Source organism: Pecten maximus, chromosome 9 (assembly GCF_902652985.1).
Source record: "Pecten maximus chromosome 9, xPecMax1.1, whole genome shotgun sequence".
NCBI lineage: Eukaryota > Metazoa > Mollusca > Bivalvia > Pectinida > Pectinidae > Pecten > Pecten maximus.
In genome coordinates this window covers 16,170,558-16,198,382 of record NC_047023.1, presented here as the reverse complement: position 1 = coordinate 16,198,382, position 27,825 = coordinate 16,170,558, and the positions used below count along the sequence as shown (strand labels likewise).

At 35.6% G+C, this 27,825-nt stretch overlaps 1 protein-coding gene across 1 annotated transcript; it reads right to left on the bottom strand.

Moving 5' to 3' along the window:
* LOC117334169 (tyrosine-protein phosphatase non-receptor type 9-like) lies at positions 1–27,759 on the bottom strand. Its single transcript, XM_033893641.1, has 12 exons — positions 27,689–27,759; positions 14,633–14,776; positions 13,355–13,444; positions 12,038–12,162; positions 11,399–11,504; positions 10,606–10,716; positions 9,250–9,947; positions 8,224–8,384; positions 7,886–7,964; positions 7,538–7,688; positions 6,966–7,173; positions 1–5,977 (listed from the first exon to the last, which is right to left on the bottom strand). The coding sequence occupies exons 1-12, from the start codon at positions 27,731–27,733 to the stop codon at positions 5,751–5,753; spliced, it is 2,145 nt and encodes a 714-aa protein (XP_033749532.1). The 5' UTR covers positions 27,734–27,759; the 3' UTR covers positions 1–5,750.
* Between the last annotated feature and the right edge of the window lie 66 nt (positions 27,760–27,825).

The window sequence follows — 27,825 nt, the reverse complement described above, 5'->3', positions numbered from 1 at the left end:
CACACATTAGCATACATCTTTATTGTCATTGAGTACAACAGTTACAACAATAGTATCAATACTGTATAAATTAAGCATCATCAACAGTACATAGTGTACAAATAAAAAGTAAAGAATATTAAATAAATAGAGAAGAAAGATGGATGTTACATGAAAAAACAACATTTGAACAGCCTCTTGATTACAAATCAAGTGCTAACAATGATTAAGTTGACCATATGATGTAAATACACTGTATACAATGCACAACATTTAAATACAACGCTTGGTGTGTTTGTCATAGTATAGTCAGTGACACACTAATTCAATGCTGTCATCTTTACTTTTTGACTGAATCCTTCAGCTCCATTGACAGAAATCACACCAGTATAATCATTTAAACGCCATGTATGAGAAATGACAACAAAACTGATGACCTTGTCACTTTGGTTACTTTGTATTGCAACTGGAAAATCTTGAAAATGACCTTTTATTGTAACTTGCCAATACTATTTCTATATATAACAACACTGTGTCATCCACAACTTAGTGACCTTGACAAAATTATTCAACCCGAACTATAACATAATTACCTTGACAACTTGGTGACCATGACAAATTATATAGCATGGATAACTCCGAGTCATTTTCATTCATACAGACATACTATTATATGAGTAGCATTATATTTCAAGCATAAATCTAGACATAGCTGATGATGTTAATACAGCATTTGAAAGTCTATTTCAAGGTTTACCTAAGATGACTAGGTCAGTCTTTACATAGTAAAATAACTCTGGTCCAATTTGCCAAACTGTTTGGACCAAGATAAATACCAGCAGTCCTAGAGAGCAATGAACCTTATCAATATAGTCTCCCTGTATTCCAGCTTAATAACTGTGAAAGACCTATAAGGTCATCATGACTCCAGATGATACATCAGTGGACTTAGGAAATAATTGATAATCTACCACAACTAGTGTATTTAAAATAGTTTATCAAAAAAAAAAAAAAAAAACCATATCTTATCAAACTAATACCTTCTCTAATACACTGTTAATCTGAATGATGTTATGAAACAAGAGTAAATATGTTAACAAATATAAAGAAGAGGAAACTAACATGCTAAAACATTGAAATATATTTTAAAGAAAAGTATCGCATACCAAAATGTGAACCATAGCAAGAAATAAGAAAAGTATCACATAAAAAAATGTGAACCATAGCAAGAAATAAGAAAAGTATCACATACCAAAATGTGAACCATAGCGAGAAATACGTAGCAAATGGTGATCTTAAGTTATGTATAATTTGAATGAACACAGATGTCATTTATTTGCTTAACATATTTCTACCTGAACATAAAATACATGTGTGCACAGAAATATATTAACATATACAAACAGACTGAAACAATAAGAGCCATTCTGATCTTTCTCCTCTTGAAAGACCAGGAAAACAAGTATAGTAAATGATTGTCCATCATCATCCATAACAAAATGTATCAACTTCAAGAAACTCTTTTTCAAATCAATACAAAGGCCATTCACCTAAAACAAAATGAAGTATGGATAGTCAAATATATTTCTAAAAAAAGTTTGAAACATGTATAAGTATTAAGAAAAAAATAAGATCCTTAAGGAAGAAAACATTTGGAAAAATTACAAATAACTATAAAAATTTATGTTATTCCCATATTTTTTTTTCTGCATTAGGGGTGTTGTATGAACACTTTTGGAGTTAAAAAACGATTCCCAAAATTGAGCCGACTAAAACTTCAAAACTAATATTGAATTTTAACATTATTATGACTGCTAGGCCTCAAATAATTATATTTTACCACAGTAATGTTTGGAGTGTGATGTGGATAACAGAGTACAGAGATAGGAAGACAAGACTGATTGAAGGGAAATAACTCTGCTCCAAATAAACGTGTTTATTTATATCGACAAGACAATATTCATCTTTTTATGTAGTCATATAGCTAGCTGATAGCTTTCTAAAAGAAGCATTTAATTAGCTATTCATGGAAATTAATTATGAACCATCCTAAGGCATCTCGAGTAGAATGACAATCCTTTAAAATGGAGGGGAACAAATGTCTGGCATTATATAGGTATTATAGTTTAAAAGCGAGTCAGAAGTTGTCACCAAGCAAAAATGTTGTTTAAACTCTGACTTCAAACACCAACCTCTATCTTGAGATAACTATACTGGATATCAGTTATATTAATTAAGATATAATTTTCAAGACAATGACTTGTTCAAGATTTGAAATTGCAATTATAAATGTTTTATATTGAGATGCATTCACCTTGTGATTTAAAGCATATATATTAAGCGAAGGGTAGAAAGACGGACGGATTATGCCATGCAATATATATATGTGCAAATAGAGATGGTTAGAATATGATGACAGAAAAAGATGGGTAGTGTATAATTAGCAGTATACAATACATGTATATGGTCAACCAATAATTAAGAAGGAAGAGAGATGGTCAGTTATGATGAACACATGAATGTGTTATAACAATAAGTTACGGAAGAGAATAGCTATAATGTTAATAACTAATAATACTTTACTGGCCCGATAAACAATAACATAACAGATTGAATAGTAAAAACTAACACTTGACCAGTTTCTGTGAAAACCAACCTATAATTGTACCTCAGAAACATATTCACTTGCTATTTCAAGTTTTCAATTGACTCTCCATACGGAATGACAAAAAATAAGAATAAACTTGAAAATTAAGTATTGAAAGATTAGAAGTATTTTATATCAAATAAATACATGAATCGTTTATACCACAAATGTTCAAAAGGATTTTTTTAAATTTGAATATAAAACCAATGAAATGTCATTAGCAGCTTAAGACAGAAAGTCATACACTAAATCTAAATATAAATTATACACAAGAATATATTAACAATGTAGACTAGTACAAAACAATTTAAAGCTAGTCAAAACTATTTATATACATTACACCAATTATGACCATACAGTACGCCACTTATGGTCACACATTACACCACTTATGGCCATACAGTACACCACTTATGGCCATACATTACACCACTTATGGCCATAGAGTATGCCACTTATGGCCATACATGTACAGTACACCACTTATTGCCATACAGTACGCCACTTATGGCCATACATTACACCACTTATGGCCATAAAGTACACCACTTATTGCCATAGAGTACACCACTTATGGCCATACAGTACACCACTTATGGCCATACAGTACACCACTTATGGCCATAGAGTTCACCACTTATGGCCATACAGTACACCACTTATGGCCATACAGTACACCACTTATGGCCATGCATTACACCACTTATTGCCATACATTACATCACTTATGGCCATACTTTACACCACTTATGGCTATACAGTACACCACTTATGGCCATACTTTACACCACTTATGGCCATACTTTACACCACTTATGGCCATACCTTGCACCACTTATGGCCATACAGTACACCATTTAGAGCCATTATTCAAACAGAAGATTCACAACTGCTTCCAGTTTATTCTGGTAGAGAAGCAGAAATTAATGTACATTCTGCCATGTAAATGTAGAAAATCTACATATCACTTTAAATACATTCCAAACAAATGAACAATATGCCATAGAATTGTATGATACATTCAAAATAAATGTATGACATCCAATACAATTACAAACAAATAAATGACACGCCATATAAATATAGGATAAATCTCAAACAAATGTATGAAATCCCAAACAAATGTATGAAATCCCAAACAAATGTTTGACATCCCGAACAAATGTATGATATTATCCATACAAACAATTATGGCAACCTTCATCTACAGTAAATGATCCATGAAAACAGACTTTTAAATGACTGGTTTTGAAGAAGTTCTTCCAAACAAATGTATGACATGCTATACAAATGTATGACATGCTATACAAATGTATGACATGCTATACAAATGTATAACATGCTATACAAATGAATGATACATTCCAACAAATGTATGACATCCCATACAAATGCATGACGTCCCAAACAAATGTATGACATCCCATACAAATGTATGACATCCCAAACAAATGCATGACATCCCATACAAATGTATGACGTCCCAAACAAATGAATGATACATTCCATACAAATGTATGACATGCCATACAAATTTATTACATACCATACACTAGTCCAAAATTTCTGAACAAATGTAAAATACCCCAAACAAATTATGATATATAGCATACAATTGTACAGAATCTCCATACAATATCACAAACAAATAACAAAATCTTCCTTTACATATTCACAAATTATCCATACCAATGTACAGAATCTTCATATCATTGCAAATAATTGTACGATTTTTCATGAAACAATGTCAAATTGGTGGAACAATGTATTTGAATACAGATGGGTTTTGTTGTGTATATTAATAGCAAAGGTACATTTACTTACAAAATAAATCTAATAAATATGTATTAAATAATATATACCAGGAAACAAACGCTGTCACAGAGTGTATCAATCACAATGTGATGGACACTAAAATGTTGTAATATCAATAAATTAAGTGTAGAAAATATCGTGTTATATCTCAGTTATAATGAAACTGACGTCAATGGCAAGGTGACAGTTAAAAGATTGTGAAGTTTACAGTGGGATTTATGATAATGTATTTGTTCACCATAGATTCTTCCCATATCAAACTTTTGCTGGCATTTACGGTAGGGTAGGGAAATTCAGCACTTTACTTTTTGCTGGCATTTACGGTAGGGTAGGGAAATTCAGCACTTTACTTCAGAGTCTGGAAAAAGTGGTCTTTAAAAAACTACCGCACAGTGATATTCTATGCCTGTTAATCAGCAGACTTATTTTGACTATAACCTTAAACTACTGTTCTCTCACAAAATTTACCCTGATAAAGACAAAATTTTGAAGATGAGAGATAAATTGGTCAAAGACACATTTACAGGCTAGCAATATATCACAAAGTTGCTGACTTGTGAAATTCCACAATGATCAAATAACTCAACAATGACTGATGTTACAATGATCCAAAGGCAAGGTATGAGCAACATTGTCATTCCATAACCATATGCTTGCTGGAATAGTGTGCAGACTTACACAATTCCACAGTTCAACACAAGTTTGACACTTGGCCACAGTTACAATTTCACTCACTACATAAATAGCAAAAAGCTTTCTCAAAAGCCCCTCATTGTTAAATCTATCGCCCAATCTCTGTCACGAATACACCGACACCATGCCCTGGTGAGCTTTAATGAATACTGAATAAAAGACACAGGAACACTCTGATGAAAGCACACAGAATTTCTTGGTTAATTAGTTAGGGCAACTTATGTGCCTAAATTTTAACTTGATAATTTTTGTTCTTCCTTCATTGAATCCTATTTGTAAGTCTTTATAATTCATATCCAAACTTTTTTTTTATAGCTCTCATCTTATTTTAAACTAGGTTTCTAGAGCTTTTAGTAATTTTAATGTATAATTTTCAAGATAATAAAAATTGTAGTTGGATAATTTTCAAAGATAGGTTTTCAACCAAATCACTGGTTTATTTCGAAATATTCCAATTCATCCTGAAATGTGCAAATCATTTTTGTTGAACCACTAATTTGTAATGTAAATTAGACCTTTGAAAGTGAAATGTTCAAATTTTCCTTAATTTTGTACTGAAATATTCAAATCTTCAATTATTTTATACCAACATATTTCATCTCCTTTTGTTTAATATTTAATCACTTTCACTGTCACTTTCGTCAAAGCCTGTCCAGTCGATTTCCTGTAGCTTTCCCTGCCTCATCGCATGTTCTATGAGTCCAAGGTGACAGAACACATACTGATCAGGCATCTGGATGCTAAAGGCTCTCTGTGACCTGATCCTGCGCACTGTCTCCTGGACATCCACACGACCGGTATCCTCCATCTTCCTCAGGCATATATCTATTGTCATGAAAGTGCCTGTAACAGATATGTAATGGAATATTAATGAACTGATCATAAACAGCAATGAAGTGATATCTGTATCAGTGAATTAAAGTTACAAAGTCAGAATGTAGGGGTTCTAAATATCAGAATGTTCTCCAATCTCAATCTGTAAGATTTTTTATTTTTTTTATTTAACGCCCTATTAACAGCCAGGGTCATTTAAAGACGTGCCAGGTTTTGGAGGTGGAGAAAAGTCAGATTGCCTGCAGAAAAATCACCGACCGACGGCCAGTACCAAGCAACTGCCCCACATAGGTTTCGAACTCGCAACCCAGAGGTGGAGGGCTAGTGATAAAGTGTCGAGACACCTTTACCACTCGGCCACCGCGCCCCCCCCCAATCTGTAAGAGGACAAGTCTTGTTTGCAATAAGTATACACAAAATGGTATCTTCTAATCCCTTTGGACACTGGTCAAATAAATATGGTAATTTAAGGGTATTTACAGCCAAGATTTTGTAATGATCCTCTGTAATTTCAAATCTGTCCACCATATACGTAAGTCTTTGCTTTTCATCAGCCCATTTTCATAACCTGTGTGCCACTTTGAAATGTACATTCTTTGAAACCCTGAGGACACATTCATTCGCTAATCCTATGGAAATTGCTATTATGTGTTCCATACAAAGTTTGCGGTTAAATGGAACAGAGTGAAGTCTGCAATACATGATGTATGATGTAATTGTCTCCCCTCTCCGGTCATTAAGTAATATGGCTGAATTTTACTATTTTCACTTCAGATTTGATGTATGTTTTCTACTGGAATCGGGCCAGATAGTTGGTAGAGATGCAATATACTTATATTCAGAAAATTAATGTACATTTGACATCTGAGCGATACAGAATGTTCACAATTGGCAGGTGGTAAGATCAACAGGGATATGATTTCTTACCAACAGCAGGAAGAACTGAGCCTTTTCAAGAGATTGATCCGGCAAAAAAGGAAACCTGTTGAAGACTCACCTGTACGACCTATCCCAGCACTACAGTGTACTACCATCGGAGGTCCTAGGGGATGGCCCTGCCATGTATTACCAAGAAGAGCTGTGGCATCAGCTTGGCAGGACCGTACCCTGTGCAGGAAGTCCAGGAATGCTGCTGCTGAGGATGGTACCCCGTAGTCAGGCCAACTTGTGAACTGTAGGTGTGTCAGGTGGCGTGACTCATCAGTCTACAAAGTTGAAGTCATTATATCTTTCTGGATGATAAATTATTTTCATCCAATTCAAATGTAATTAAATGCATACAGACCAACTAGAACTGTAATGAACTGTGAAGTCAACAATGAATGGAGTTTTTCTTTTTTCCATATAAATGTGTTAATAATAACCATGACAGAAATAGGATAATAAATTATTGATTTCTCAACGGCAACAGTTATACATAAAATCACAACCAAACAGATTGGAAACTATTTATTTTCTCCATCCTAACTTATTATCACCAATAGAATCAGGTTACGCAAGGGCACATGGTATCCCAAGATGTTGAAAGATTTTATTATAAATCTAAAGTTAAAGAAAAAATTGATATACTTTTGTGTTGTGTAGGAAGAGTCCTGTCACAGTGTAGTCTTGGTGTTGCTCTGTTCCTGTATTAATGATGAGAAACTCGTCACAAGTGTCCTCGGCATCCTCCTCCACCGGCCAGTACTGGCCACACTTCAGTCTACCACGCTCTATTGCCCTGGAGGAGACACACATGGTCAGTAATATAACATGTACATAAGTCTACTATGCTCCTTTCCCTATAACACACACTTTAGTCTCCCACACTCTGCTGTCTGTGTCATACAATGTTTAAATCATAGATTACAAATGGCTGCACATGTACAGAACAGCTACATGTAAGTAATGAAATACATACCAATTTGTATTACTTACTTGGTTGTCATGACAATAACCATGACCTGACAGTGCCAAACCATTCTCCAGAAATCCCCAAATGTCTTCGGAAGTGGTCCTAAAATTATAAAAGAATGAAAATCAAACTTTCATTATGGTTTTTATTGAAAAAGATGATTTTCCTACAAATGATAGATCTGTCGACTGAAAATTTGTAATTCTAAGCATCCAACAATAAAGTCTACAGCACTTGAAATCTCCATTCAAAGGAAGTGAGTAGGTTTATAACAATTCTGTTTGAAGAGATAACAGTTAAGAAAAAGAAGATGCGTTATATTGTACGATAATTTTGATAAATACATAGAATTCCATTTTACCCTGTGTAGATATGTAGGCTTGTTTCTGCATATAGCCATCCATATAGTTTGCATTGATGTAATCAGAGGATGGGTCACCCTCCCTCGTAGGTAGGCGAACACGTGAATGGTCAAAACACAGCACATCTGAATATCGGTTCTTGGGCAAGTTGTATTTGGCTCTACCAATGAAAATATATAACTTAATCAATCACAGTTTGATTATATAATCCATATAAAACTACAGTTTATACAATTCAATGAGCTCTTAAAGAATAAAAAGGTCACAAATGCAGTGAAACACCGGTGAAAAGATAGAATGAAGGAGACAAGGAAATGAAAATAAGAAAGTCATTTGAGCCAACTGGAAAGGTGTTATTGATGAAATTCCCAATAAATGTAAGAGTACACAGAAGTAGAGTTCATAGAGGATATAGACAAGAGTTGTCAGAATACAACATAGCCTGCAGTGGGATGAAATTAGTTCTTTTAAAAAGTAGGTCAAAGGTCATGGTCAAGGTCAGCAGGCCAGCAAATGTAGTACTAAAAGAAAGGTCAACACACATGTGAAATACTAAAGCCCTATCTCATACAGTTAATATACGAAGTTTTTTTTAATAGGTCAAATGTCACAGTCAAGGTTAGCAGGTCTGCAGAAGTAGTAACAATATAAAGGTCTTGTCACAAGGAACACCTATGTGAATTACCTGAGCTCTTTCCTCATTAGTATAGACACAACACTGTTTTATAAAAACTCCAACCTAGCTGTCTACCAACTATGCCGGGGGTATAGAAATAGCTTCCCTGGAATTTGTCCCAGAGATCAAGAGTTAAAAATAGGACACCAGCAGAACACTCAATATTAGATGTAAGATATGATCATGTACTTGGACCACAGCAGGTAGATATCTATATTACAATTTCTTACAAACAAAGGTCATACCTTATACAGTATATCATATATGTCACCTTTATATATATTAGTGTTTAGAATTGGATTACAAATCATTAATTCAAAACATGGCTATATGTTTTTAGCTTGCTTACTTTGATACTGTGAATGTGCCCATAGGTGGTTCTAACTTGATTAAAGCATATTCTTGGTACATTCCTTTTCTTTTGAGATTCCGACAATGTTCTGCAAGTTCATCTAGAATAAGACCCCCTGTTTCAGGTCGATGTACTGAGTCCTCGAACATGTTGTTCGAACTAGCAGAGAGAGGGCGTTTCTTTCTTGGGATCTCTAGATTTTGGTCATTGGTTTCAGAATTATTGCAGTCCATGGCTGAATCAACAGTTTTTTTCACACTTCCTGATTCCATTATGGGATCTGATTCACGACGGCGCTTGCCAGTGTTATTTACACAAGAATCCTCTTTTTCGACTGTCACTTCTTTTTCCGCTTTCTCATCCCCATTAATTTGTACTTCCTTTTCCTTGTCCTCACAGTTGTGTTTTTCATTAATAGTTTCTTTTGATTCCTCAGAATCAATGTCACTAATCAACAATGTGTCAGACATATCACTTGATAAGCTCCTGCGAGACACAGATCCACGTGAATTCCGTTCAACACTTTTCTTACATGTCAAAAAATAGGAGTCAATATCTGCATTTTGATTGGCACACACATTGGCACAAATTTGCAGCCATGACCCGTGTGTGTCTGGGGCATTGCCTCCCAACTGTCTTGGTAGGGAATCCTTGGGTATATGCTGTGTTAACTGTGCTAAACTCACTGTATACACCTGTAATAAGTCAAAAGAAAGGAATTTACAATCATTGAACCTGTGCTTACCAAGAGAGGTAATCCATTTTCTCAAAATAACAAACTTACACCAGTATCATGCTCAAACTAAACTACAGGATCAAGTGTAAAATAATGAAGATTTTTTTAATGAAGTCACTGCATGAAATCTTAAGTATTTTGCTGGTACGATTTATTAGATACTTAAGTACATTCTTATGTTTAAAATATTTAAGTTTGATTCCAATACAAGATCTAGATCTTTAATTGTTTTTTCCAGAAACTCAGATTCTGCACATACAACTATCTGAGCTTCAGAATAGTTTTAAAGATTTGTGCTGTGACAAACCATCTTTACAACTTGTGTTCCATGATGCAGCCACTTGAACATCAACTTGTTAATGTACCAAACTTCTCTTTCACTATAAGACGCTCTTACAGATTCTTAAAAACTTGTTAAAAGATACCTTATACCTATTAAAAGTAATCAATATATGAATTCACTAGATTAAAAAATATGAATTCAAAATGTTTTCCACAAAGTTTATTACATTTCTATATCTACATTTCTAAACATTTTATTAATAATAACAACATTATAAATGTTCACGTGAGATGATGTTATCTAATCAAATGAAGGTAAAGTTCCTGTAACTCACCCGATCTCGTAATTTCTCTCTCACAAAAAGGCGAAGTATTTTGAATGGAGCCTTGAACCACAGAGGCGCAGTAACAATGAGAACTTTCTTCAATCTGGCGGGATACCCTCCCTATAACAAATATTGTCAGAAAAACTTAACTTCTGACCATAAGGTTAAAATCTATTTGTCATAGTGGTGAATCATCTACAGTGTTAACTCTGCTAGTTGCCTGCTGCTGACTCAGCTGATAGGGGAAATTGGGAATATCCCTTTAGGTTGACTATGATTAGACAAACGCTGGACCAGTAAATCTAGTCACGGGTTCTACATCTCTAAGTAGAGTGGAGAGCTTGAGCATTATTATATCTATAAAATATGTAAATCTCATTTAACAGGATTTTACCATTTTTACTTTGTTTTTTCTAAGCTTACTAATTCATCATAGGAAAAGACAATCTGATTCAGCATAACTAAAACAAATGTCATATCAAATATAATTGATCTAAAATTGATGCAAATGTAAAAGCACCCCTGGCTTACTGAAAATTCAAACAAATTCTGACAAAAAAAAACCAAAAAAACCCCCACATTTTAAAACATTTAAGTGGTCAATGGAACAGATTCTTTCAAGATTACATTTGATTGAGCGATTGAGCATTTCTTCCCTCTTCCTGGTATAACCAGGAGAAAGGACCAAAAATGTGTCACAACTATGAAGATTGGTTACATATTATGCACAAACTGGAAATTATTCCAATTAAAGAGCATGTGATGTACAGTTTCATTATTTTCATTAATTTATTGTCTTTACCTTCAGCATGTTCAGGATCTTCTTACTAAGTTCGTAGTCAAAATTGTTATATTTAGATTCTGTCATGTCATAGATGAAAACCAGGCCATGTCTTTGAGTTTCCAAGCTGAAAATGATTTCAAAATTATTGATATCCTGCTCAACTATGCTGATTAAAAAGTACTTAAGCATCATTGAGGTTTACCTGTAAAAGGATCATAATTCCTATTGATCATATTATCCTATTTGTTTTTCACCATAAAATAATTCAAACATCTTATCTTTCACATGAAATAATCTTTAATATACAAAGGCCCCAAGGGAGCTCCACCATTTGATTATACAACATTATATCTCCTTTGCCCAATAATGCTCCAGACCAAATTTCAAGTAGCGATTTAAAGAATGACCTCAATGTCCCTTATTGGGACTGCCCTTCCGGCCAAAAGGGAGCCACATACACCCTCCATTTATACAAAATTACATCTCCTTTGCCCAATAATGCTCCAGAACAAATTTCAACAAAATCCATTCAATCATTCAGGACTAGTATCAATTTTAAAGATTCATCTCAATTTTCCCTATTGAACCTTGCCCTTCTGGTCCCAAGTATTTGTGTTAAAATGTGATTGAGCTGTGTCCAGAAATTACAGTGTGTACCTTTCGAGAGCAGCATCCAGCTGGTAGATGAGGCCCTTGAGAACAAGTTGTTGTGATGTACAAGCAGGTGTGTGGAGTCTAGCTGTAAACAAGGCAATGGCTGCACCGTGTTTGTCTCTTCCTGGCTATAACACCAAAACAGGCATGACCACACAGGCATAGTTATACACTAATCAGGATATCAGATAACATACATTATAGTAGTGATCTCGGATCTAAAGGAAGTAGGCATATCAATTCTAAGAATCAGTGTCTTATGAGTCATCATTGTATTTTATAGTTGTCTTCTTGCTTTCTTGGCAATTCTTTGAATGTATACTTTATTTCAATAAATTCACAGTCATGACCAGTTCCTGGAAAACTCTTAGACTTGTTTATTGTTTAGCGGGCTTTTTTCATTTCTTTTTTTTTTCAATTAAATACTGATGATAATCCCTCATATCATGATCAGTATACATTTTACTTTCTACATTGGTCTGCATCTGTTCAATGAACATTGTCAACTATTTTGTAATCACTGTTCAATCAACATTGTCAACTATTTTGTAATCACTTCTGCAATTATATGGATACAACATGCATGACTTTCCTGTTTTTACATGTACTTATGTTACCAAGTATATTTTTGTATTTGAGAAATATGTAATAATTCAATATTCCATAGGGAAAACCCAAACTAATGGGCAGCTGGAACTAGTGACGATGCACATCAATCAAATGTCTCTTCCTACTTAATATCAGAGTAAATATTATTCTTATGTATCAAACAGAGAGATCTTCCAGTTAAAACTCTGATTCTTACTCTTCATACCAAATCTAATATAAACATGCATGGTATATAGGTACAGTACACAATAAGAAACTATGTTCAATGAAATTTTCTTTTTTTTTCTATCAAAATAGAGGGAAAATGTCTACATAACATCTATATCAAAATCACTTGTTATATGGGGATCAAATAATAAGTTAAGAATGAGGATAATCATAATTGTACTTTTGTTCACATAGCCAAAGACAACTTGAAAGCATGCATGGACTCAATGTATAATCTGTGACTATTAGTCATATATTTTATGTTAAGAACATATTTCATACTATTTGAACAATTCATTTAAGAAAAGAAGCACTGGTAATTGGATGGTGTATTTTATACGATTATTTCATTTATTTAACCAGTGTCTCAAATTTGTTATGAACATTTTCTGGGTAGCCTACTATATGTACTATGAAAATGTCCAAAATTATATTAAACTCTAGATCTAAATATCAATATCTTACTGTGAATAGTGTTGTTAGGTACACCATGACCAAACTTACCAGAATTGTGAGTTTTTCTGTGTTTAATTCTTGTTTCAGGTAATCATCCAAAGGATAGATGTTAACCAAACTTTCTCTTCGTCTGGTACTCTGATTTAAATACAGATGATCAATTACAAGAATATTTCCACAAGGTCTGCAAAATCATATCAAATCTCACAATGTGTTAAACACATAGGTCCACAAATGAGGAATATTCACAGTACATATGTATATATATAAAATCTCACAATGCAATGTGTTAGAATTCATAGTACATGTATATCGAATCTCACAATATGTTAAACACACAGGTCCACGAATGAAGAATAGTCAGTCATATCTCAAACATCTCACAACAGTTACCGGTACATTGTGTTAAATTCACACAGCTGGTAGACATCCAAAAAATGAAGAACACTCATGATCACAGTATAACAACTTGTCCACATATAAAGAAAACATACCAAATCAAAACAATACATCTTTTTAGAAATATATAACTCACAATAGTACTAGTCTTGTTATCATGATTAGATAATACAGAGCAGGAAGCTTGCACCGTGTATATTAAACAGGATAAATGTACATTTGTATGCAGTGTTTTCTCAAAGTTTGAAAAAAAATAGTGTGAGGTCAGGGATTTACCATTACAAGTACTGGTATCTAGGGAGTTGTACAAGCCCTGGCTAGAACAATATTAGATGAAACTGTCTTACAGTCTAGGCCACATAATGAGGCCAGACGGTATCAAACACACAGAAGAAATCGCCCTAAATTATTCATAAACTTTGTGCACTTTTTATTATCAGAATTGTTCAGGGGTTATTTTTTTTAGATTCAATGATTTTATTGTAAAAAGAGTGAATTGTAAAGAACATTTATTTCAGAAAATACAGTTTGTTGCTATTTCCCGGGGGGAAAAATCAGGCATTTTTAGTTTATCAATCTGAATCAAATATATAGTTCGGAATGTTACGTCAATGCACCCTGGTATTTATCAATTGCTTAACACATGAAGATATAGTAAGGCAATTATCAAATCATTATATCATTATTTTACACTTGTATACTGATGAAGGATATCAATTTAACTCTTCCACAGAGATGTGTGCAGTGACAGATTTCTATCCCTTTTTAGCACCAACCAGTACTAGTGTAAACTTTGACCTGAATGAACTTTTTAAAAGTACTTGAGACCATAGATGACCTTTGATTGATGAAACAGCAGTGCATGTGTATATTAGGTGTATTCTGTACAGCCAGTGTGAGAGTCTGTATGTATATCTATCTACTCACCTCATGATTTAGGTACAACTCTAATGCTCGCTGTTTGTCAAACTTCCTGGCCATGAGAAACTTGACTGCCGTGTTTTTAGGGATGGCATCTTTATTCTCATCCTCCCTAAGTTTATTCACCCTCTCCAGGAAACTGTTCACTTCCTGTAATAAATGTATTCCATGATTAACAGTACATCCTGGTTTGGAAGAATAGTTTGTACAACACACAGTAAACAATAATGTGTTCATCTATATTTAAAGTGCAATATAGATATTGATATATATATCATAAAAATGTATTTAGTCCTTGTAAATATAGCTTGGCCTTTGTCATACAATGAAAATATAAAAACATGATTCCTGTTATACCTGTTTGAAAACATTATGGTAGGAAGCTATAACTAATTAAAAGAAAACAAGATATAATTAAAGGTACTACACCTTCGACAGATAGTATTTTTTTATCAATTAAAAACACGAATAGACTCGTATGTATTTTTCTTCAGGAATAAAAGTTACACACTTGACATTATTACCACCCTCGGAAAGTTTCATCTTCTTATTTATCTTTAAAATTAAAAAAATATGATTAATTGCGTCCCGAAGAAATTCCATTTTGCTTCGCCTCCATATTGAATGAAATACTGATTGTGCATGCGCTTAAAACAGAAAGTAGGAACCACATGGCAAAGCGAGGAAGGCAACATGTGTTAGCCTAACATCTTCAGAAAGAGGGAAGCATAAATTAAATTATGAAAAGAGAACGAAGAAAGGGAAGGATTTCAATCGGAGACTGCACAGACCGGTGGAATTATAAACGACAATGGAATCGGAACTCATGCGGAAATGACACAGTTGAGGTTTTGATGGAGAGGCAAGTGTGTAAAGTACACACATACGTAGTGTAACGTTCGGTCTGTTGTCATCTTTACTGAAAACTCTAAGCATATGATGCGATTGAATCAATGGTTAGGATTTCTTTTGTGATATGTAGTGATTGCAGATTCACTATATTTATAGTTCACCAGCTTAAACTTAAAACACCTTTATCAATCCACTATGAAAGCGTTTCGGTTCGTGGGCGACAACAGGCACAGGATCGTGTTTTTTCTCAACGGATAATAGTGAAATGTTTATTTAGTTTTTATTTGCTATTTGCATTAAAACCTCGCAATTAAAAGTTGTAGTTAAGTTAGGCAACAGGCAATATATATATAGTTGTCCCAGCTGAATAAAAGTAAGTCCACCATATTTGCTTTCTTCTGTATGTAAATCTCTTCCCAGAATGCACTGTGATCAAGGTCAAGTGTATGCAAAGTAGATTATAATGTTCAAAAGTTTGAATCTTCTTAGCTTCATTCCGACAATTTTTGACGGTATAAAATTATTTTTTTAATTTTTAGGTCTTAAATAGGCATATATATATATGGACTAAATGTCATTTATTGTCAAAATAATAACAATTTATTACACTCTGACAGAGGTGTAGCAAGGATATGCAGTGAACTTGACTTAACAGCTATGCTTTCTTTGAAAATTCCCACTGCCTTGAATGTCTAATAATGGGATATAGGTACATTGATCACAATTGTATTGACATTGGCATCATGGATTGGTAGGACTCTTTAACATTTCGAGAACACACAGAGTATTTTTCAATAATGGGTGTCTATTGTGGCTAAACAATGTACAATATGTACTTGACACAAATCTATAAAATCCCCTGAGGTCAATGTTCTCTTAGGATGGATATGTAAGGATATTTACACAGTTTCAAATGTCAAGGATGAACACTTTACAGTAAGTATAGTAGCACATGGCTTCGACTATATTCTAAGTATTTTTTTAATGTTGATCTAAATCTTGACTCTTGGGTTTGAAAGAACTCATATACATGTAGTCTATTATCAGAAATGTTTTAGACAATGCAACTATCTCAATTCGGGGGAAATTTTATCATTTTTCAGAAATTGCTTAAATGTCAATTGTCAACTTAAAGCTATATGATACATAATACATGTATAACAAAACCACAGATATATATCTGTAGTAGACCGGATATCTTAATCTTGAGTACAATCTTCCGGGTCACGGAGAAACAACAGAGACAAGGAGATCAAGAGTAAAACAAAAGGCTTTGCACTGTAGGGCCTGTACTCTCCACATTTACAATGTACTGCCGATTGTATATATTATAACTGAACAAGGACACATGTGACCTTTACACATGTACCATACCTGGTAATCAACCTGATGCCGATTATGTCAACAGAAGAAATGGTGCAAAGGGCCCCTAACACTGACAATATGTATGCTAATTGCTTGTGATTAAACTGATTTATATATTAACTGAAAATAAATGCACTGCAGCCTTTGCAAAACAAGTCTTACTTTATAAGGGTATGATGTCGATGACTGTTGTTTAAATATTATTCAGTCACTGTCAGGCAATTTATTGCATATATGTATTGCAATTTTGGAAAGACAAAAAGCAGAAGAAGAAAAAAACAGTTTCTTTTCAGTCCTGTTGTAAATGCTTAGTCACCTCAGTATGGAATCAAACACTTGGATATGAATCAAGTACTATCAACCTACACGATGGCTATAGCTATAGAGATCTAGAAAATACATGTATTATACATCTGTACAAATGGACACTTGATGGTCTCAATTTGTTTAATTGCCCAGTAAAGAAGTCACAAAGACCAGAGAGAAATTCCGAGAATGAAAATGATGTACAGTATTGATGGTTACATATGATGAAACTAGGATTGTGAAAGCTGAAATAAAGGGTTGAAATATAATGTTAACAGGAACCTAATTAGGAGATAGGTCTGTATCAATCACTGTATTATTATCATAGATTTACATCAAGATTCCACAAAGGGCTTATAAAACAACTTATCTGGATTAAGCATTGAACTTCCTTTCTTTGGTATTTGTGGAGTCCTTAATAATGACAAGAGTGAATGAATTTCCAGTCAAACATAAATACAATGTACATTATATGTTATGTTTATCTGCAGTACATAAAATGTTTTATGTTTGTTTTGTAATGACTTATAATATCGAAATTCCTTGCTTTCAATTTAGTAAAATTCCTTTTTTATAGTAAGTTCCCTTGTCCCGCATGTCTAATGTGGCAACTACACTGGAGACAAGACACACTTGAGTAACCATGCAAAGGAACTTTTGTTTTCTGAATATAAAGGAATTACATCTGATCATGATCACTACCTAGCTAAAAGTCCCTGGTTGTTCTGCTATCATAAAAAATGGTTGTCAAAATCAAAATGCTACAGATGTTTTACAATATTTTTTTAATTGATTTACAAGACATTTTTTTGATAGTACATGAGAGCTTACATGTAAGGTATTTTCCAACTGGTAGTTTACTAGTTGGACATGAGCAGGGATATTTAAAAGACATGTTGTTTCTTAGACGATTTAAATATAATATTCTTTTTGTTTGAGATTGATCATGTTATGATTATCACTGATATGAAGTTTTGGAAATGAAAAAAAAAAGAAGTGAAATAAGGATGTCAAAATTGTTAATAAATTACAAATCAAAATATAGGTAATCAATAATAATGTCAGTTAACTTGGTAACTTATTTCAATATACATGTAGACAAGGAAGACATTTTTGGGCTAATATTACAAAAAGTAAATATTACAATTAAAATACTGCAACAGAAAACGTATCCATTTTGAACACATTTAGCCAGGCAATTACATGGTGTACACAATCTGCAATGATTATAACTTCAATTATAATCAATGATAGATTTACAACCAGTATTGTAAAATCATGGTACAGTCATTTTGATGGTTGACTGTTGCTGTCCTGATTGGCTATAGCAAGAATTTGAGGACACATATGCTGGATAGCATTTATAAAGTCCTTTGTAGCAGAGTTTATGATATAAAGGACCTATATATGGGTAATACATGTATACTTAACTTTGATTGTAAATGTACATGACGAAAGTCCATAAAGGGCCTGTATATATATATATATAGTGACAGGTAATATTTTCGACAATTCTTTAATGTCAACGAAAATATATTACCATCTCCAGTCTGCCTGCATGCCCAAAAATATATTAGTATGCATTTAGATTTTTTTTTTCAACAATGCAAATATATACAATATCTTGATTTTACATAAATACTTTTACAGATAGCCCTAATTATATATTAACCACTCCAATCCTAAACAGCTATAACACGTTACATACAATTGTATCATATATATTTGGACTGTTCTACTAGATGTTATAAATATTGTAAGTCTAAGACACATAGGTGATTACAATATTGCGAAGTCAAAAAGAAATATGCACTGAGAAAAGATACCATCCCAGTCAAAATTTGGGTGTCTTATAAAAAGAAAGAAATTTTGAATTTTTGACTTATTTTCTCATATATATATGATGTGTATTGAAAAACTGAAACAATCAAATTAAACGTCCCATTCCTGTAGCCCTCGGTAGGTGCCTTTAAGGTAGCTTCAGATACCAACCACAATACTTGAGACTTAAGTTTAGAGAAAAAGTAGAGTGGGTTGTAGAGAAAATACAATTTAACACTGTAGTACAGTTCCACAAATGACATTATTAGAGTAAGCTAGTTTGCAGAGTAACTCTAACTCATAACACTGCTCTCACATAAGACATACGGTAAACCTCCGATTAATTCGAACATGCGGATAGTTCGAACACACATTTTCCCCAGAAAAACAATAATTTTCTAGCTAGTAATAGTTTGAACTCTGGCTGTTTATAACTGACACCATTTCGGATAGTTCGAACTTGTCAAATGAAGAACGTAAAGTAAGACTTTTTTTTCGGCAAACTCCATTGAAAGCTCGTGACGACCCGGCCCCAATGACCGGCCCAGAAAAAAATGCCAAGATTGAAATTTGATCAACAAGCACTTTAAGGTTATTACATTGTATGTGTGATCATTAGAATGTGTATGTGATTTAATATATGCCACATATTTTAGCGTTAATTCAGTTTTTGTTACATTGCAAAATACACCACCGTACGCACGAGACAGCTGATTGCAAATTTAGGCCCCGACAATGTATAAATAACATGCGATATTTGTATTCGCGCTGTATGGCAAACTAAGAAATCGTCCGTGTATTTTCACATATAACTAGTGTTAACTTAGCATTATGATTATTTAATTGTGACTGGACATCTCGTAAGTATTGCCAATCAAGGTATTACCTGAAAACCTGCGACCACACGATAGGTAAGCAGGCCACGCGAGGTGTCGCTTGCGAAGTTGCGGTAAAGTTGAAAGGATCGGCTGCCCGATCATGCTGAGTGACGTGAAAAGCATTCATATCCAGTCAAAACAATCCACAGGTGTCCCAATTAGTGATGGATAATTTTGCAGGTATCAACTATGTTTGGTAGATAATACAACTGGGCATATTTAAAAGCAGACATGTTGATGTTCTGACCTAATTTTACCAACATATATCACCTATTTTTACAGTGGTGCTTTCGTAAACGCAACAGGTTATGTAGACTGTTTTTGATGTATTTAAGCAGTGTATGAAAGTATATATAAAAATTCCTTAGACAATCGGTCTACGGAAAATTGATATCCCATGGCCCAAGTCATTTTTCTACATACCCATTTTGTAAACACATTGTTAAATATAGCCTATACTGTGTCGCGCAGATGCTTGAATCGTCCAGTTCATACTCACTCAAATGTTTGAAGCCAATAATGCACTGTTCTTGGTAAAATCATCTCAATTATAATGTTTGCTTTCATATAATTGTTTGTCAGAAAATAAAGTAATGTTGTTTTTACAAATCCTAATGTATGTCAGGACTCAAACTTTTCATAGCCAATAGGGCCAACATGTAGAAATTTTACATAGACCGACCAGGTTTTCTATAGCATCAGGCCATCAGACCACCTTTATTTTCGAACACTGTTTAAGAGACCATTTATTACAATAATATAGCGATAGTTTCTGATTCAGATAAAAAATATAACCATGCAAAGACTATACTGTACAAATGTTTAACTTTTGTGTCACAAATGAAACGTTTACTGTACTGTTTTGGGGCCTACTGTAGCTATGCATTGCCCGAGCGGCTTCGCGCAATAACCATCATAAAATATTTTATCGCGAAATGAAGAAGTTTAACGATCAATTAACATTAAATAAAATACTATCATTTTACTTACTTATAAATGTGCCATTGTTCAGGCCGCCGTTGTTACGTATCAGATTTACGATGGATGTGTTTGTGTCTAATGATTTTACTCTGTCGAGATTTTTGCCGATATTGACTCGAATAGTTCAAACTCACGCTTATTTTCTGAAGCATAATTTCGAATAATTCGAACAGCTTCGTCAATATTTATTTAATTTTGTTCTAACTAACCGGAGGTTTACCGTATATCCAATCAAATCCGGCAAAGCAACACCTAGGCACATAAAACTTGAACTCTCCATCCGCTCTTGCTCTCGCCCCTTTAAACAGAAACCTTCAGGAGTGCTGCAGGTGGTGAGAGTACTCCTATACATATATTGTGGTGTCTTTACCGGAGGAACAGAATAACACAACTGTATATTCAATGGCGGCAACTTAGAACTATTTATTTCCACAAAACATATCGCTACGCCAGGCGAGACTAAATGGGATCCGGACACTTATATAGTTCCGGAATGAATACACTACATATCCTCCCTCCTAATTATGAAGTTATAATAACAATTACTAATATTGACAAGATCACTTGGACATCATTTAACTAATGCATCAATGTTGATACATACAAGAGCCATGTCTCTGTTTAAATTGTCCTTCACAATAAAATTCACTGAAGCCTATTGTAGACTTGTTTTCACTTTCAAGACTAGCATCATTTTGTCCAATCATTGCAAAATTCTATAAAAACCTATAGTAGTATTTGACTGTTTTAGATATAATCAGCGAATACACATTTAAACACTTATAACTGTGAACTGTAACTTGTAGCTGTAACAACTAACTCAACATAACACATCTGCTTGATGTTCTATCAATACAAACTTGTTATTTAACAAAAATTTTGGAACCGACATGGTTCCTATGATACACACAGGGATTATTGTGCCCCTGACACAGTGTGTTCATAGAAATTACTAGAAATGTCTGCAAACACTCAAACAGAAAACTAGGTCGTAACAAAGTCTTGAAGCTTCTTTGGTGGAACGATGTTGCGACGTGGATAACGCCGCTTCGGCGTCAACATATTCTCTGGCGTCGCACAAGGCTCAATGACAGGAGACGGTGAACTGACTTCACTTGACGACTCTTGACACATTGTTGATGGTACTGACGACACACTGTTGTCGATGACTCTTGACTTGTTACTGACTGTATTTTCCAGTAAGACTGTTGGAGAGTTGGGTGTAACATCTCCTTTAACAGGTAAGTTGACTTCTGATGGTTTCTCGACCACCTCTGTAGCACGAAGCTGGTCCAAATGTCTACGCCAAAATACACCTGGTGCAATTTCAACTTTGTACGAGACCGGGCCCGTCTTCTCTGCAACCTTGCCATAAATCCATTTCTGTGAACCACGATAGTCACGTATAGATACCGGCTCTCCAACAGAGAATGATCTACAAGGAACCTGTCGCTTGGATTCTTGTTTCCAGCGGTGTTCATCAACGCATCGTCTTATATCCGGTTTGATCAAATCAAGCCGCGACGGTAAGTTACGTCCAATGAAGAGCTTTGCTGGGGTCTCATTTGTGGTCATATGTTTACTGTTTCTATATGCCAATAGAAAGTTGGCCAGCCTTTTCTGTACTGAACCAGAGTCCTTCTTGCTTGCTTTCATTGCACCTTTGAAAGACTGGACAAAACGCTCCGCGAGACCATTAGTGCTTGGATGATATGGAGCTGATGTTGTGTGTTTAATTCCATTACACCTCATGAAATTGGAAAAATGTTCCGATACGAACTGGGGGCCATTATCGCTCACTACCTGAGCTGGGACTCCGTTTCTGCTGAATATCTCTCGCATCACCTCCACAGTTTTCTCTGCTGTGGTCGTTTTCATCGGAACCACTTCAGGCCATTTTGAATGGGCATCGACTGCCACAAAAAACATCATGTCGAGGAATGGGCCTGCAAAATCTATATGAATACGCTGCCAGGGAATGGACGGCCATTCCCATGGGTGAATAGGTGCGGCGGGTGGCGCATGCTTGACCTCCTGGCATCCTGTACAAGATTTACAAACGTGTTCAATGTCTGTGTCAATGCCCGGCCACCAGACATAGCTTCTTGCTAAGCCTTTCATCTTTACCACGCCGACATGTCCTTCATGTAACTCGTCTAGCACTCTTTGCCTGAGTGCACTGGGGACAATAACACGTATACCCCAAAACAGACAGTTCTGATGAATGCTTATTTCCACACGCTTGTTGTAGAATATGCCTAAGCATTTATCTTCACCCTCGATCCACCCTCGCTGTACAGTGGTGTACACTTTTGACAGGGTTGGGTCTTTTAAAGTTTCTCGTGAGATTTCCTTGCTAGTTACCGGGAGAGTGTCCATATGAGACACTATGAACGTCTCGACAGTGTCTCCTTCTGTCTCCTGCTTAGAGACCAAGGGTAATCGCGACAAACAATCTGCATTTGCATGTCTTGTTGTACTCTTGTACTTGATGTCATATTGGAATCCTGCCAAAAATAGGGCATAGCGTTGAAGTCTAGCTGCAGTTGTCATTGGGATCCCCTTCTCTGGGTGAAATATAGACGTCAACGGCTGATGATCCGTCAGTAAAATGAACAGACGCCCATACAGATACTGGTAGAATTTCTTTACTCCCCAAACTATCCCAAGTGCCTCTTTGTCTATTTGAGAATAATTGCGTTCCGATTTTGAGAGAGAACGCGACGCAAAGGCTATTGGCCTTTCAGATCCATCCTCCCTCATGTGCGATAGCACAGCGCCCAAACCATAGGGAGATGCGTCTGTCGCTAGCTGTACCTTTTTCGAAGGGTCAAAATGAGTCAGTACTTGCTCAGATGCCACGACTTCCTTCACACGTCGGAATGCTGCGTCACACTCCTTAGACCATACCCACTTCCGGTCGGCCTCTAGTAGCTGGTTGAGAGGGTTTACAATCGATGACAAGTTCTGAATGAACTTAGCATAATAGTTCACAAGTCCAAGGAAAGACTTGAGTTGACTTACATTTTCTGGGCAGGGTGCTTTTACCACAGCTTCCACCTTACTAGGCGTCTTGTGCAGGCCATCTTTGTCGATGGTGTGTCCACAAAATTCAATGGAGCCTTTGAAGAACTCGCATTTGTCCTTATTTACACGTAACCCGTAACGGTCCAACCGCTGAAGTACAGTTTCAAGATTTTCCAGATGTTCCTCATCAGTCGTGCCTGTAACGATCATGTCGTCGAGAATGCATTGTACGCGTGGCACGCCTTGTAAAACTTGATCAATGGACCTTTGCCATATTGCTGGAGCAGATGATATACCGAATACTAGTCGGTTATACCGAAATAAGCCACGGTGTGTGTTGATTGTCAGGTAAGGTTGGTCCTCTTCGCGTACAACCATTTGTAGATAGGCATTTTTTAGATCTATCTTCGTGAAATGTTGACCTCCAGCAAGTGTGGCGAAGATGTCATCGATCCTTGGTAAGGGATACTGGTCGACGTCAAGAACTTGGTTAACCGTGACCTTGAAATCACCGCATATGCGTACGCTGCCGTCCCGCTTTGGAATAGGAACTATGGGTGTGGCCCATTCTGAATGTTCAACTTTGGTCAAAATGCCCGCTTCGACCAGTCGGTTGAGCTCCGCGTCAACTTTTTCCTTCAAGGCGAAAGGAACAGTACGCGCTTTACAGAATTTTGGGTTAGCACCTTCCTTTACCTTTATTCTGGCAGTAATATTAATGTCCTTCAGGGTACCAAGCTCATCCTTGAACACTTCTGGATATTTCTCAAGCTGTTGAGCTACACTAAGTGTTTGTTTCGAACCACTTGTAACCGTAACTGTCTTAATTTCATGCCAGTTCAGTTTTATACTGCGTAGCCAGTCTCTCCCAAACAAGGGAGGTCCTCCATGTTTCACCACGAACAATTCCAGACGTTTATGTTGAGTGTTTAGTCCAACTTGTACTTCAAAAACACCAAGTGGGCTCAGTTTTTCTCCAGAATATGTTTTAAGTGTCACTTTTGTTTCTCTAATATCACTCTTTCTCTTAGAGAAGTACCGGTCAAATGTTGATTGACTTATAATTGACACAGCTGACCCAGTGTCCAACTCCATGGCCAATTCAACATCATCAACCATAGGGTGTAACCAAATGGCATCAGAACCGCCAGATTCTCCTGAACGGCTCGAAATGTCAAATATCTCTAGTGAGCTGATCATCTCTGGTTCAGACCCACTGTCATCTTGAACTCTGTGTACTGGAGCACCCTTCTTCCATGGTTTACCAGACAAGCACGCTTTCTTTATATGTCCCTTTTTATTGCACTTATGACAAATGGCGTCTTTGAAATGGCAATCGTTGGGGTGGTGTGTGCCTTTACAACGATAACAAACCTTATTCTTGTCATGCTTGTTGGGAAATGAAGGTTTCTTGGTAGTTTGCTGTTGTACTTTCTCTTTCCGTATCTTATGTACTGGAGTCTTCACGTGTTGTCTCTGTAGCTCTACCGCATCCTTCGTGGCTGTTTCAAAGGCTATAGCGACCTCTAGTGCCTTCTGGTAAGTTAAATCAGATTCGGTTAATAACTTTTTCTGTATATGTTCTGCCTTCAACCCACAAACTAATCTGTCTCTCAATGTATCATTGAGTGTGTCTCCGAATGTACAATTCTCGCTCAGTTTCCTAAGGGCTGCATTATAATCCCTAATTGACTCTCCCTCACGTTGATCCCGTTTGTGAAACCGGTAACGTTCAGCTATTACAAGCGGTTTCGGCGAGTAATGATCTTGCAAAATTTTCGTCAAAACTGGGTATGTTTTGGTTGCCGGTAAATCTGGCGCGGTCAAATCACGCAGAAGTCCGTATGTCCTTCCGCCAATCAGACTGAGGAGAGCGGGGACTTGTTTTTCTTCTTTTATTGTATTAGCAATAAAATATTGGTCTAGCCGTTCTTTATAGGCTTCCCATCGTTCTATACTCTCATCGAAAGTGTCAATTCTGCCAACTTTACCCGTCATACTGGTTTATATTGATGTTGGGGAAATTCACAATTATCCGCACCGATACACGTGGTTTGAACAACGAAATCGACCCAGAACAAAAATACCTTCTACCAGGGGTCTCCTGCAAAATTGCGATGTCTAGATTACTTGATTATCTTATAAACAAGTCTCTTGTCCCATCTTACGTTTCCTGGATGGATTCAGACATCCTCGTCGCCAATATGTGGTGTCTTTACCGGAGGAACAGAATAACACAACTGTATATTCAATGGCGGCAACTTAGAACTATTTATTTCCACAAAACATATCGCTACGCCAGGCGAGACTAAATGGGATCCGGACACTTATATAGTTCCGGAATGAATACACTACATATATGAGGTCTTATTCCACCTGATTACATTGGTGGATATTGCGACCTCATATCCCATCAGCATGTTTTTCTTGTAGCTGCCAGCGCCCTGATTCTGGGGCGCGACAAAAAAAGTGTCATAAACCATCTAAAACGATAATTCATGTTAACAAATATGTGTACGCTTACTTGTTGATGAAGTATCAATCCATTTATGCACAAACTGTTGATGGACACCTCTTAAATATAATTATATCCACAATAATTCACTTGCAACCTACTGTGTGTCACTAAAACAACTTTGCTGTTCCGGTTAATATAAAATACGGAATACAAATAAAACGGATAGCGTAACGCAATATTTTCACAGCGTTTCGTTTGTTTCGTCTATTTCAACTCCTAATTTGGATAAACCGGAAATAACCTCGAGAGGTCACAATCGAAACAAGTATGGCGGTATATACAAATGGGACCTACGCTTAAACGACAAAAGAGGCTAATAGTAATAATCACTGATCTTGGATAGAGATATGGACACTATATTGTAACTGTGTTTATTTATCATAGCTTTATAGAATTATGTAAGTCACATCGTACAAAATGTGAGTTATTATAACTTTTAAGCGATTTCAATTAGAGGTGTCACAGCAACAGGTTCTACGTGCGATGGTGATTAGAGGTTACATGACAGCCTGTCAAAAGTTTCCTGTCGTGTAAACCTCTAATATTATTGGAGTAGTGGTGAGAGGTGATAAATATTAATACCTCTCTAGCAGGAGGCAGAAACACTGAAGGAGAGCCATGTGGACGATTAGTGCCACAAACGTGAAGAATTAATTATTTCACAGATTAATGGCCCAGCATGTCTCCCACCTATTTACCAACGGTCAACAGACAGATGCTCTATTAAAATAAATACAGCAATAATTGATAAAGGAATTATAGAAAAATATACTAAAAGAATAAAGAAAAATACTACACAGGCATTTAATGTGCCGAGCAGAATCTTACACTTGTTGCTATATTTTAACGAGTTTATCAAATATCATATTCAATATATAGACACTCATATAAAATCCTCTATATCACGTCCATAGTGTACTGCAGTAGCATTTGAACTAAAATATTAATAAAAGGATTGGCTAAGGTCTGTTACGTGTAATGTACACTCCTTATTCTATTTCAGTCTGAGCCAATCAGTTCTCATTATAATATTAGTGAAAGGGAAGAAAAATCGACTAGAAGAACAGGTAATGTGAGGAAGATGTCTTTCCCCATTAGATTTTGTTTATTGCTTTGCGGCCACTGTGTCTCGAGTACACTGTCAAGGTTCTCAAGTGTATAGGGCCTAGGCTAGTGTACCAGATTTCGACACAGTTTATAAGCAAAATTGTCAATTTTACGTCACAAGGAAAATTAAAAATGAAAGTTGGTAATCAGAATTAAACTAAACAATCAAAATAAGATGAAAATTATTTCACTTAATAGTTTTCTTACCCTTTCCTCTTCTACTGACAATCCCCCGCAGCCAGCCATCCTCATCAATAAACTGCGGAAGTGAGTTTGCGCAGCGGATTCATTAGCAGGAAGTCGTAAACAAATATTCCTTCAGATGATTTACAAATTGTCAAAAT

Excerpts from the sequence above, each read along its gene's own strand:
- LOC117334169 (XM_033893641.1), bottom strand. The coding sequence starts at position 27,733 with ATGAGGATGGCTGGCTGCGGGGGATTGTCAGTAGAAGAGGAAAGG. Across the intron at positions 9,948-10,605 it reads GAGAGAAATTACGAGATCGG|GTGTATACAGTGAGTTTAGC; the intron begins GTGAGTTACAGG and ends GACTTATTACAG. Across the intron at positions 7,689-7,885 it reads GTTATTGTCATGACAACCAA|GGCAATAGAGCGTGGTAGAC; the intron begins GTAAGTAATACA and ends TGTCTCCTCCAG.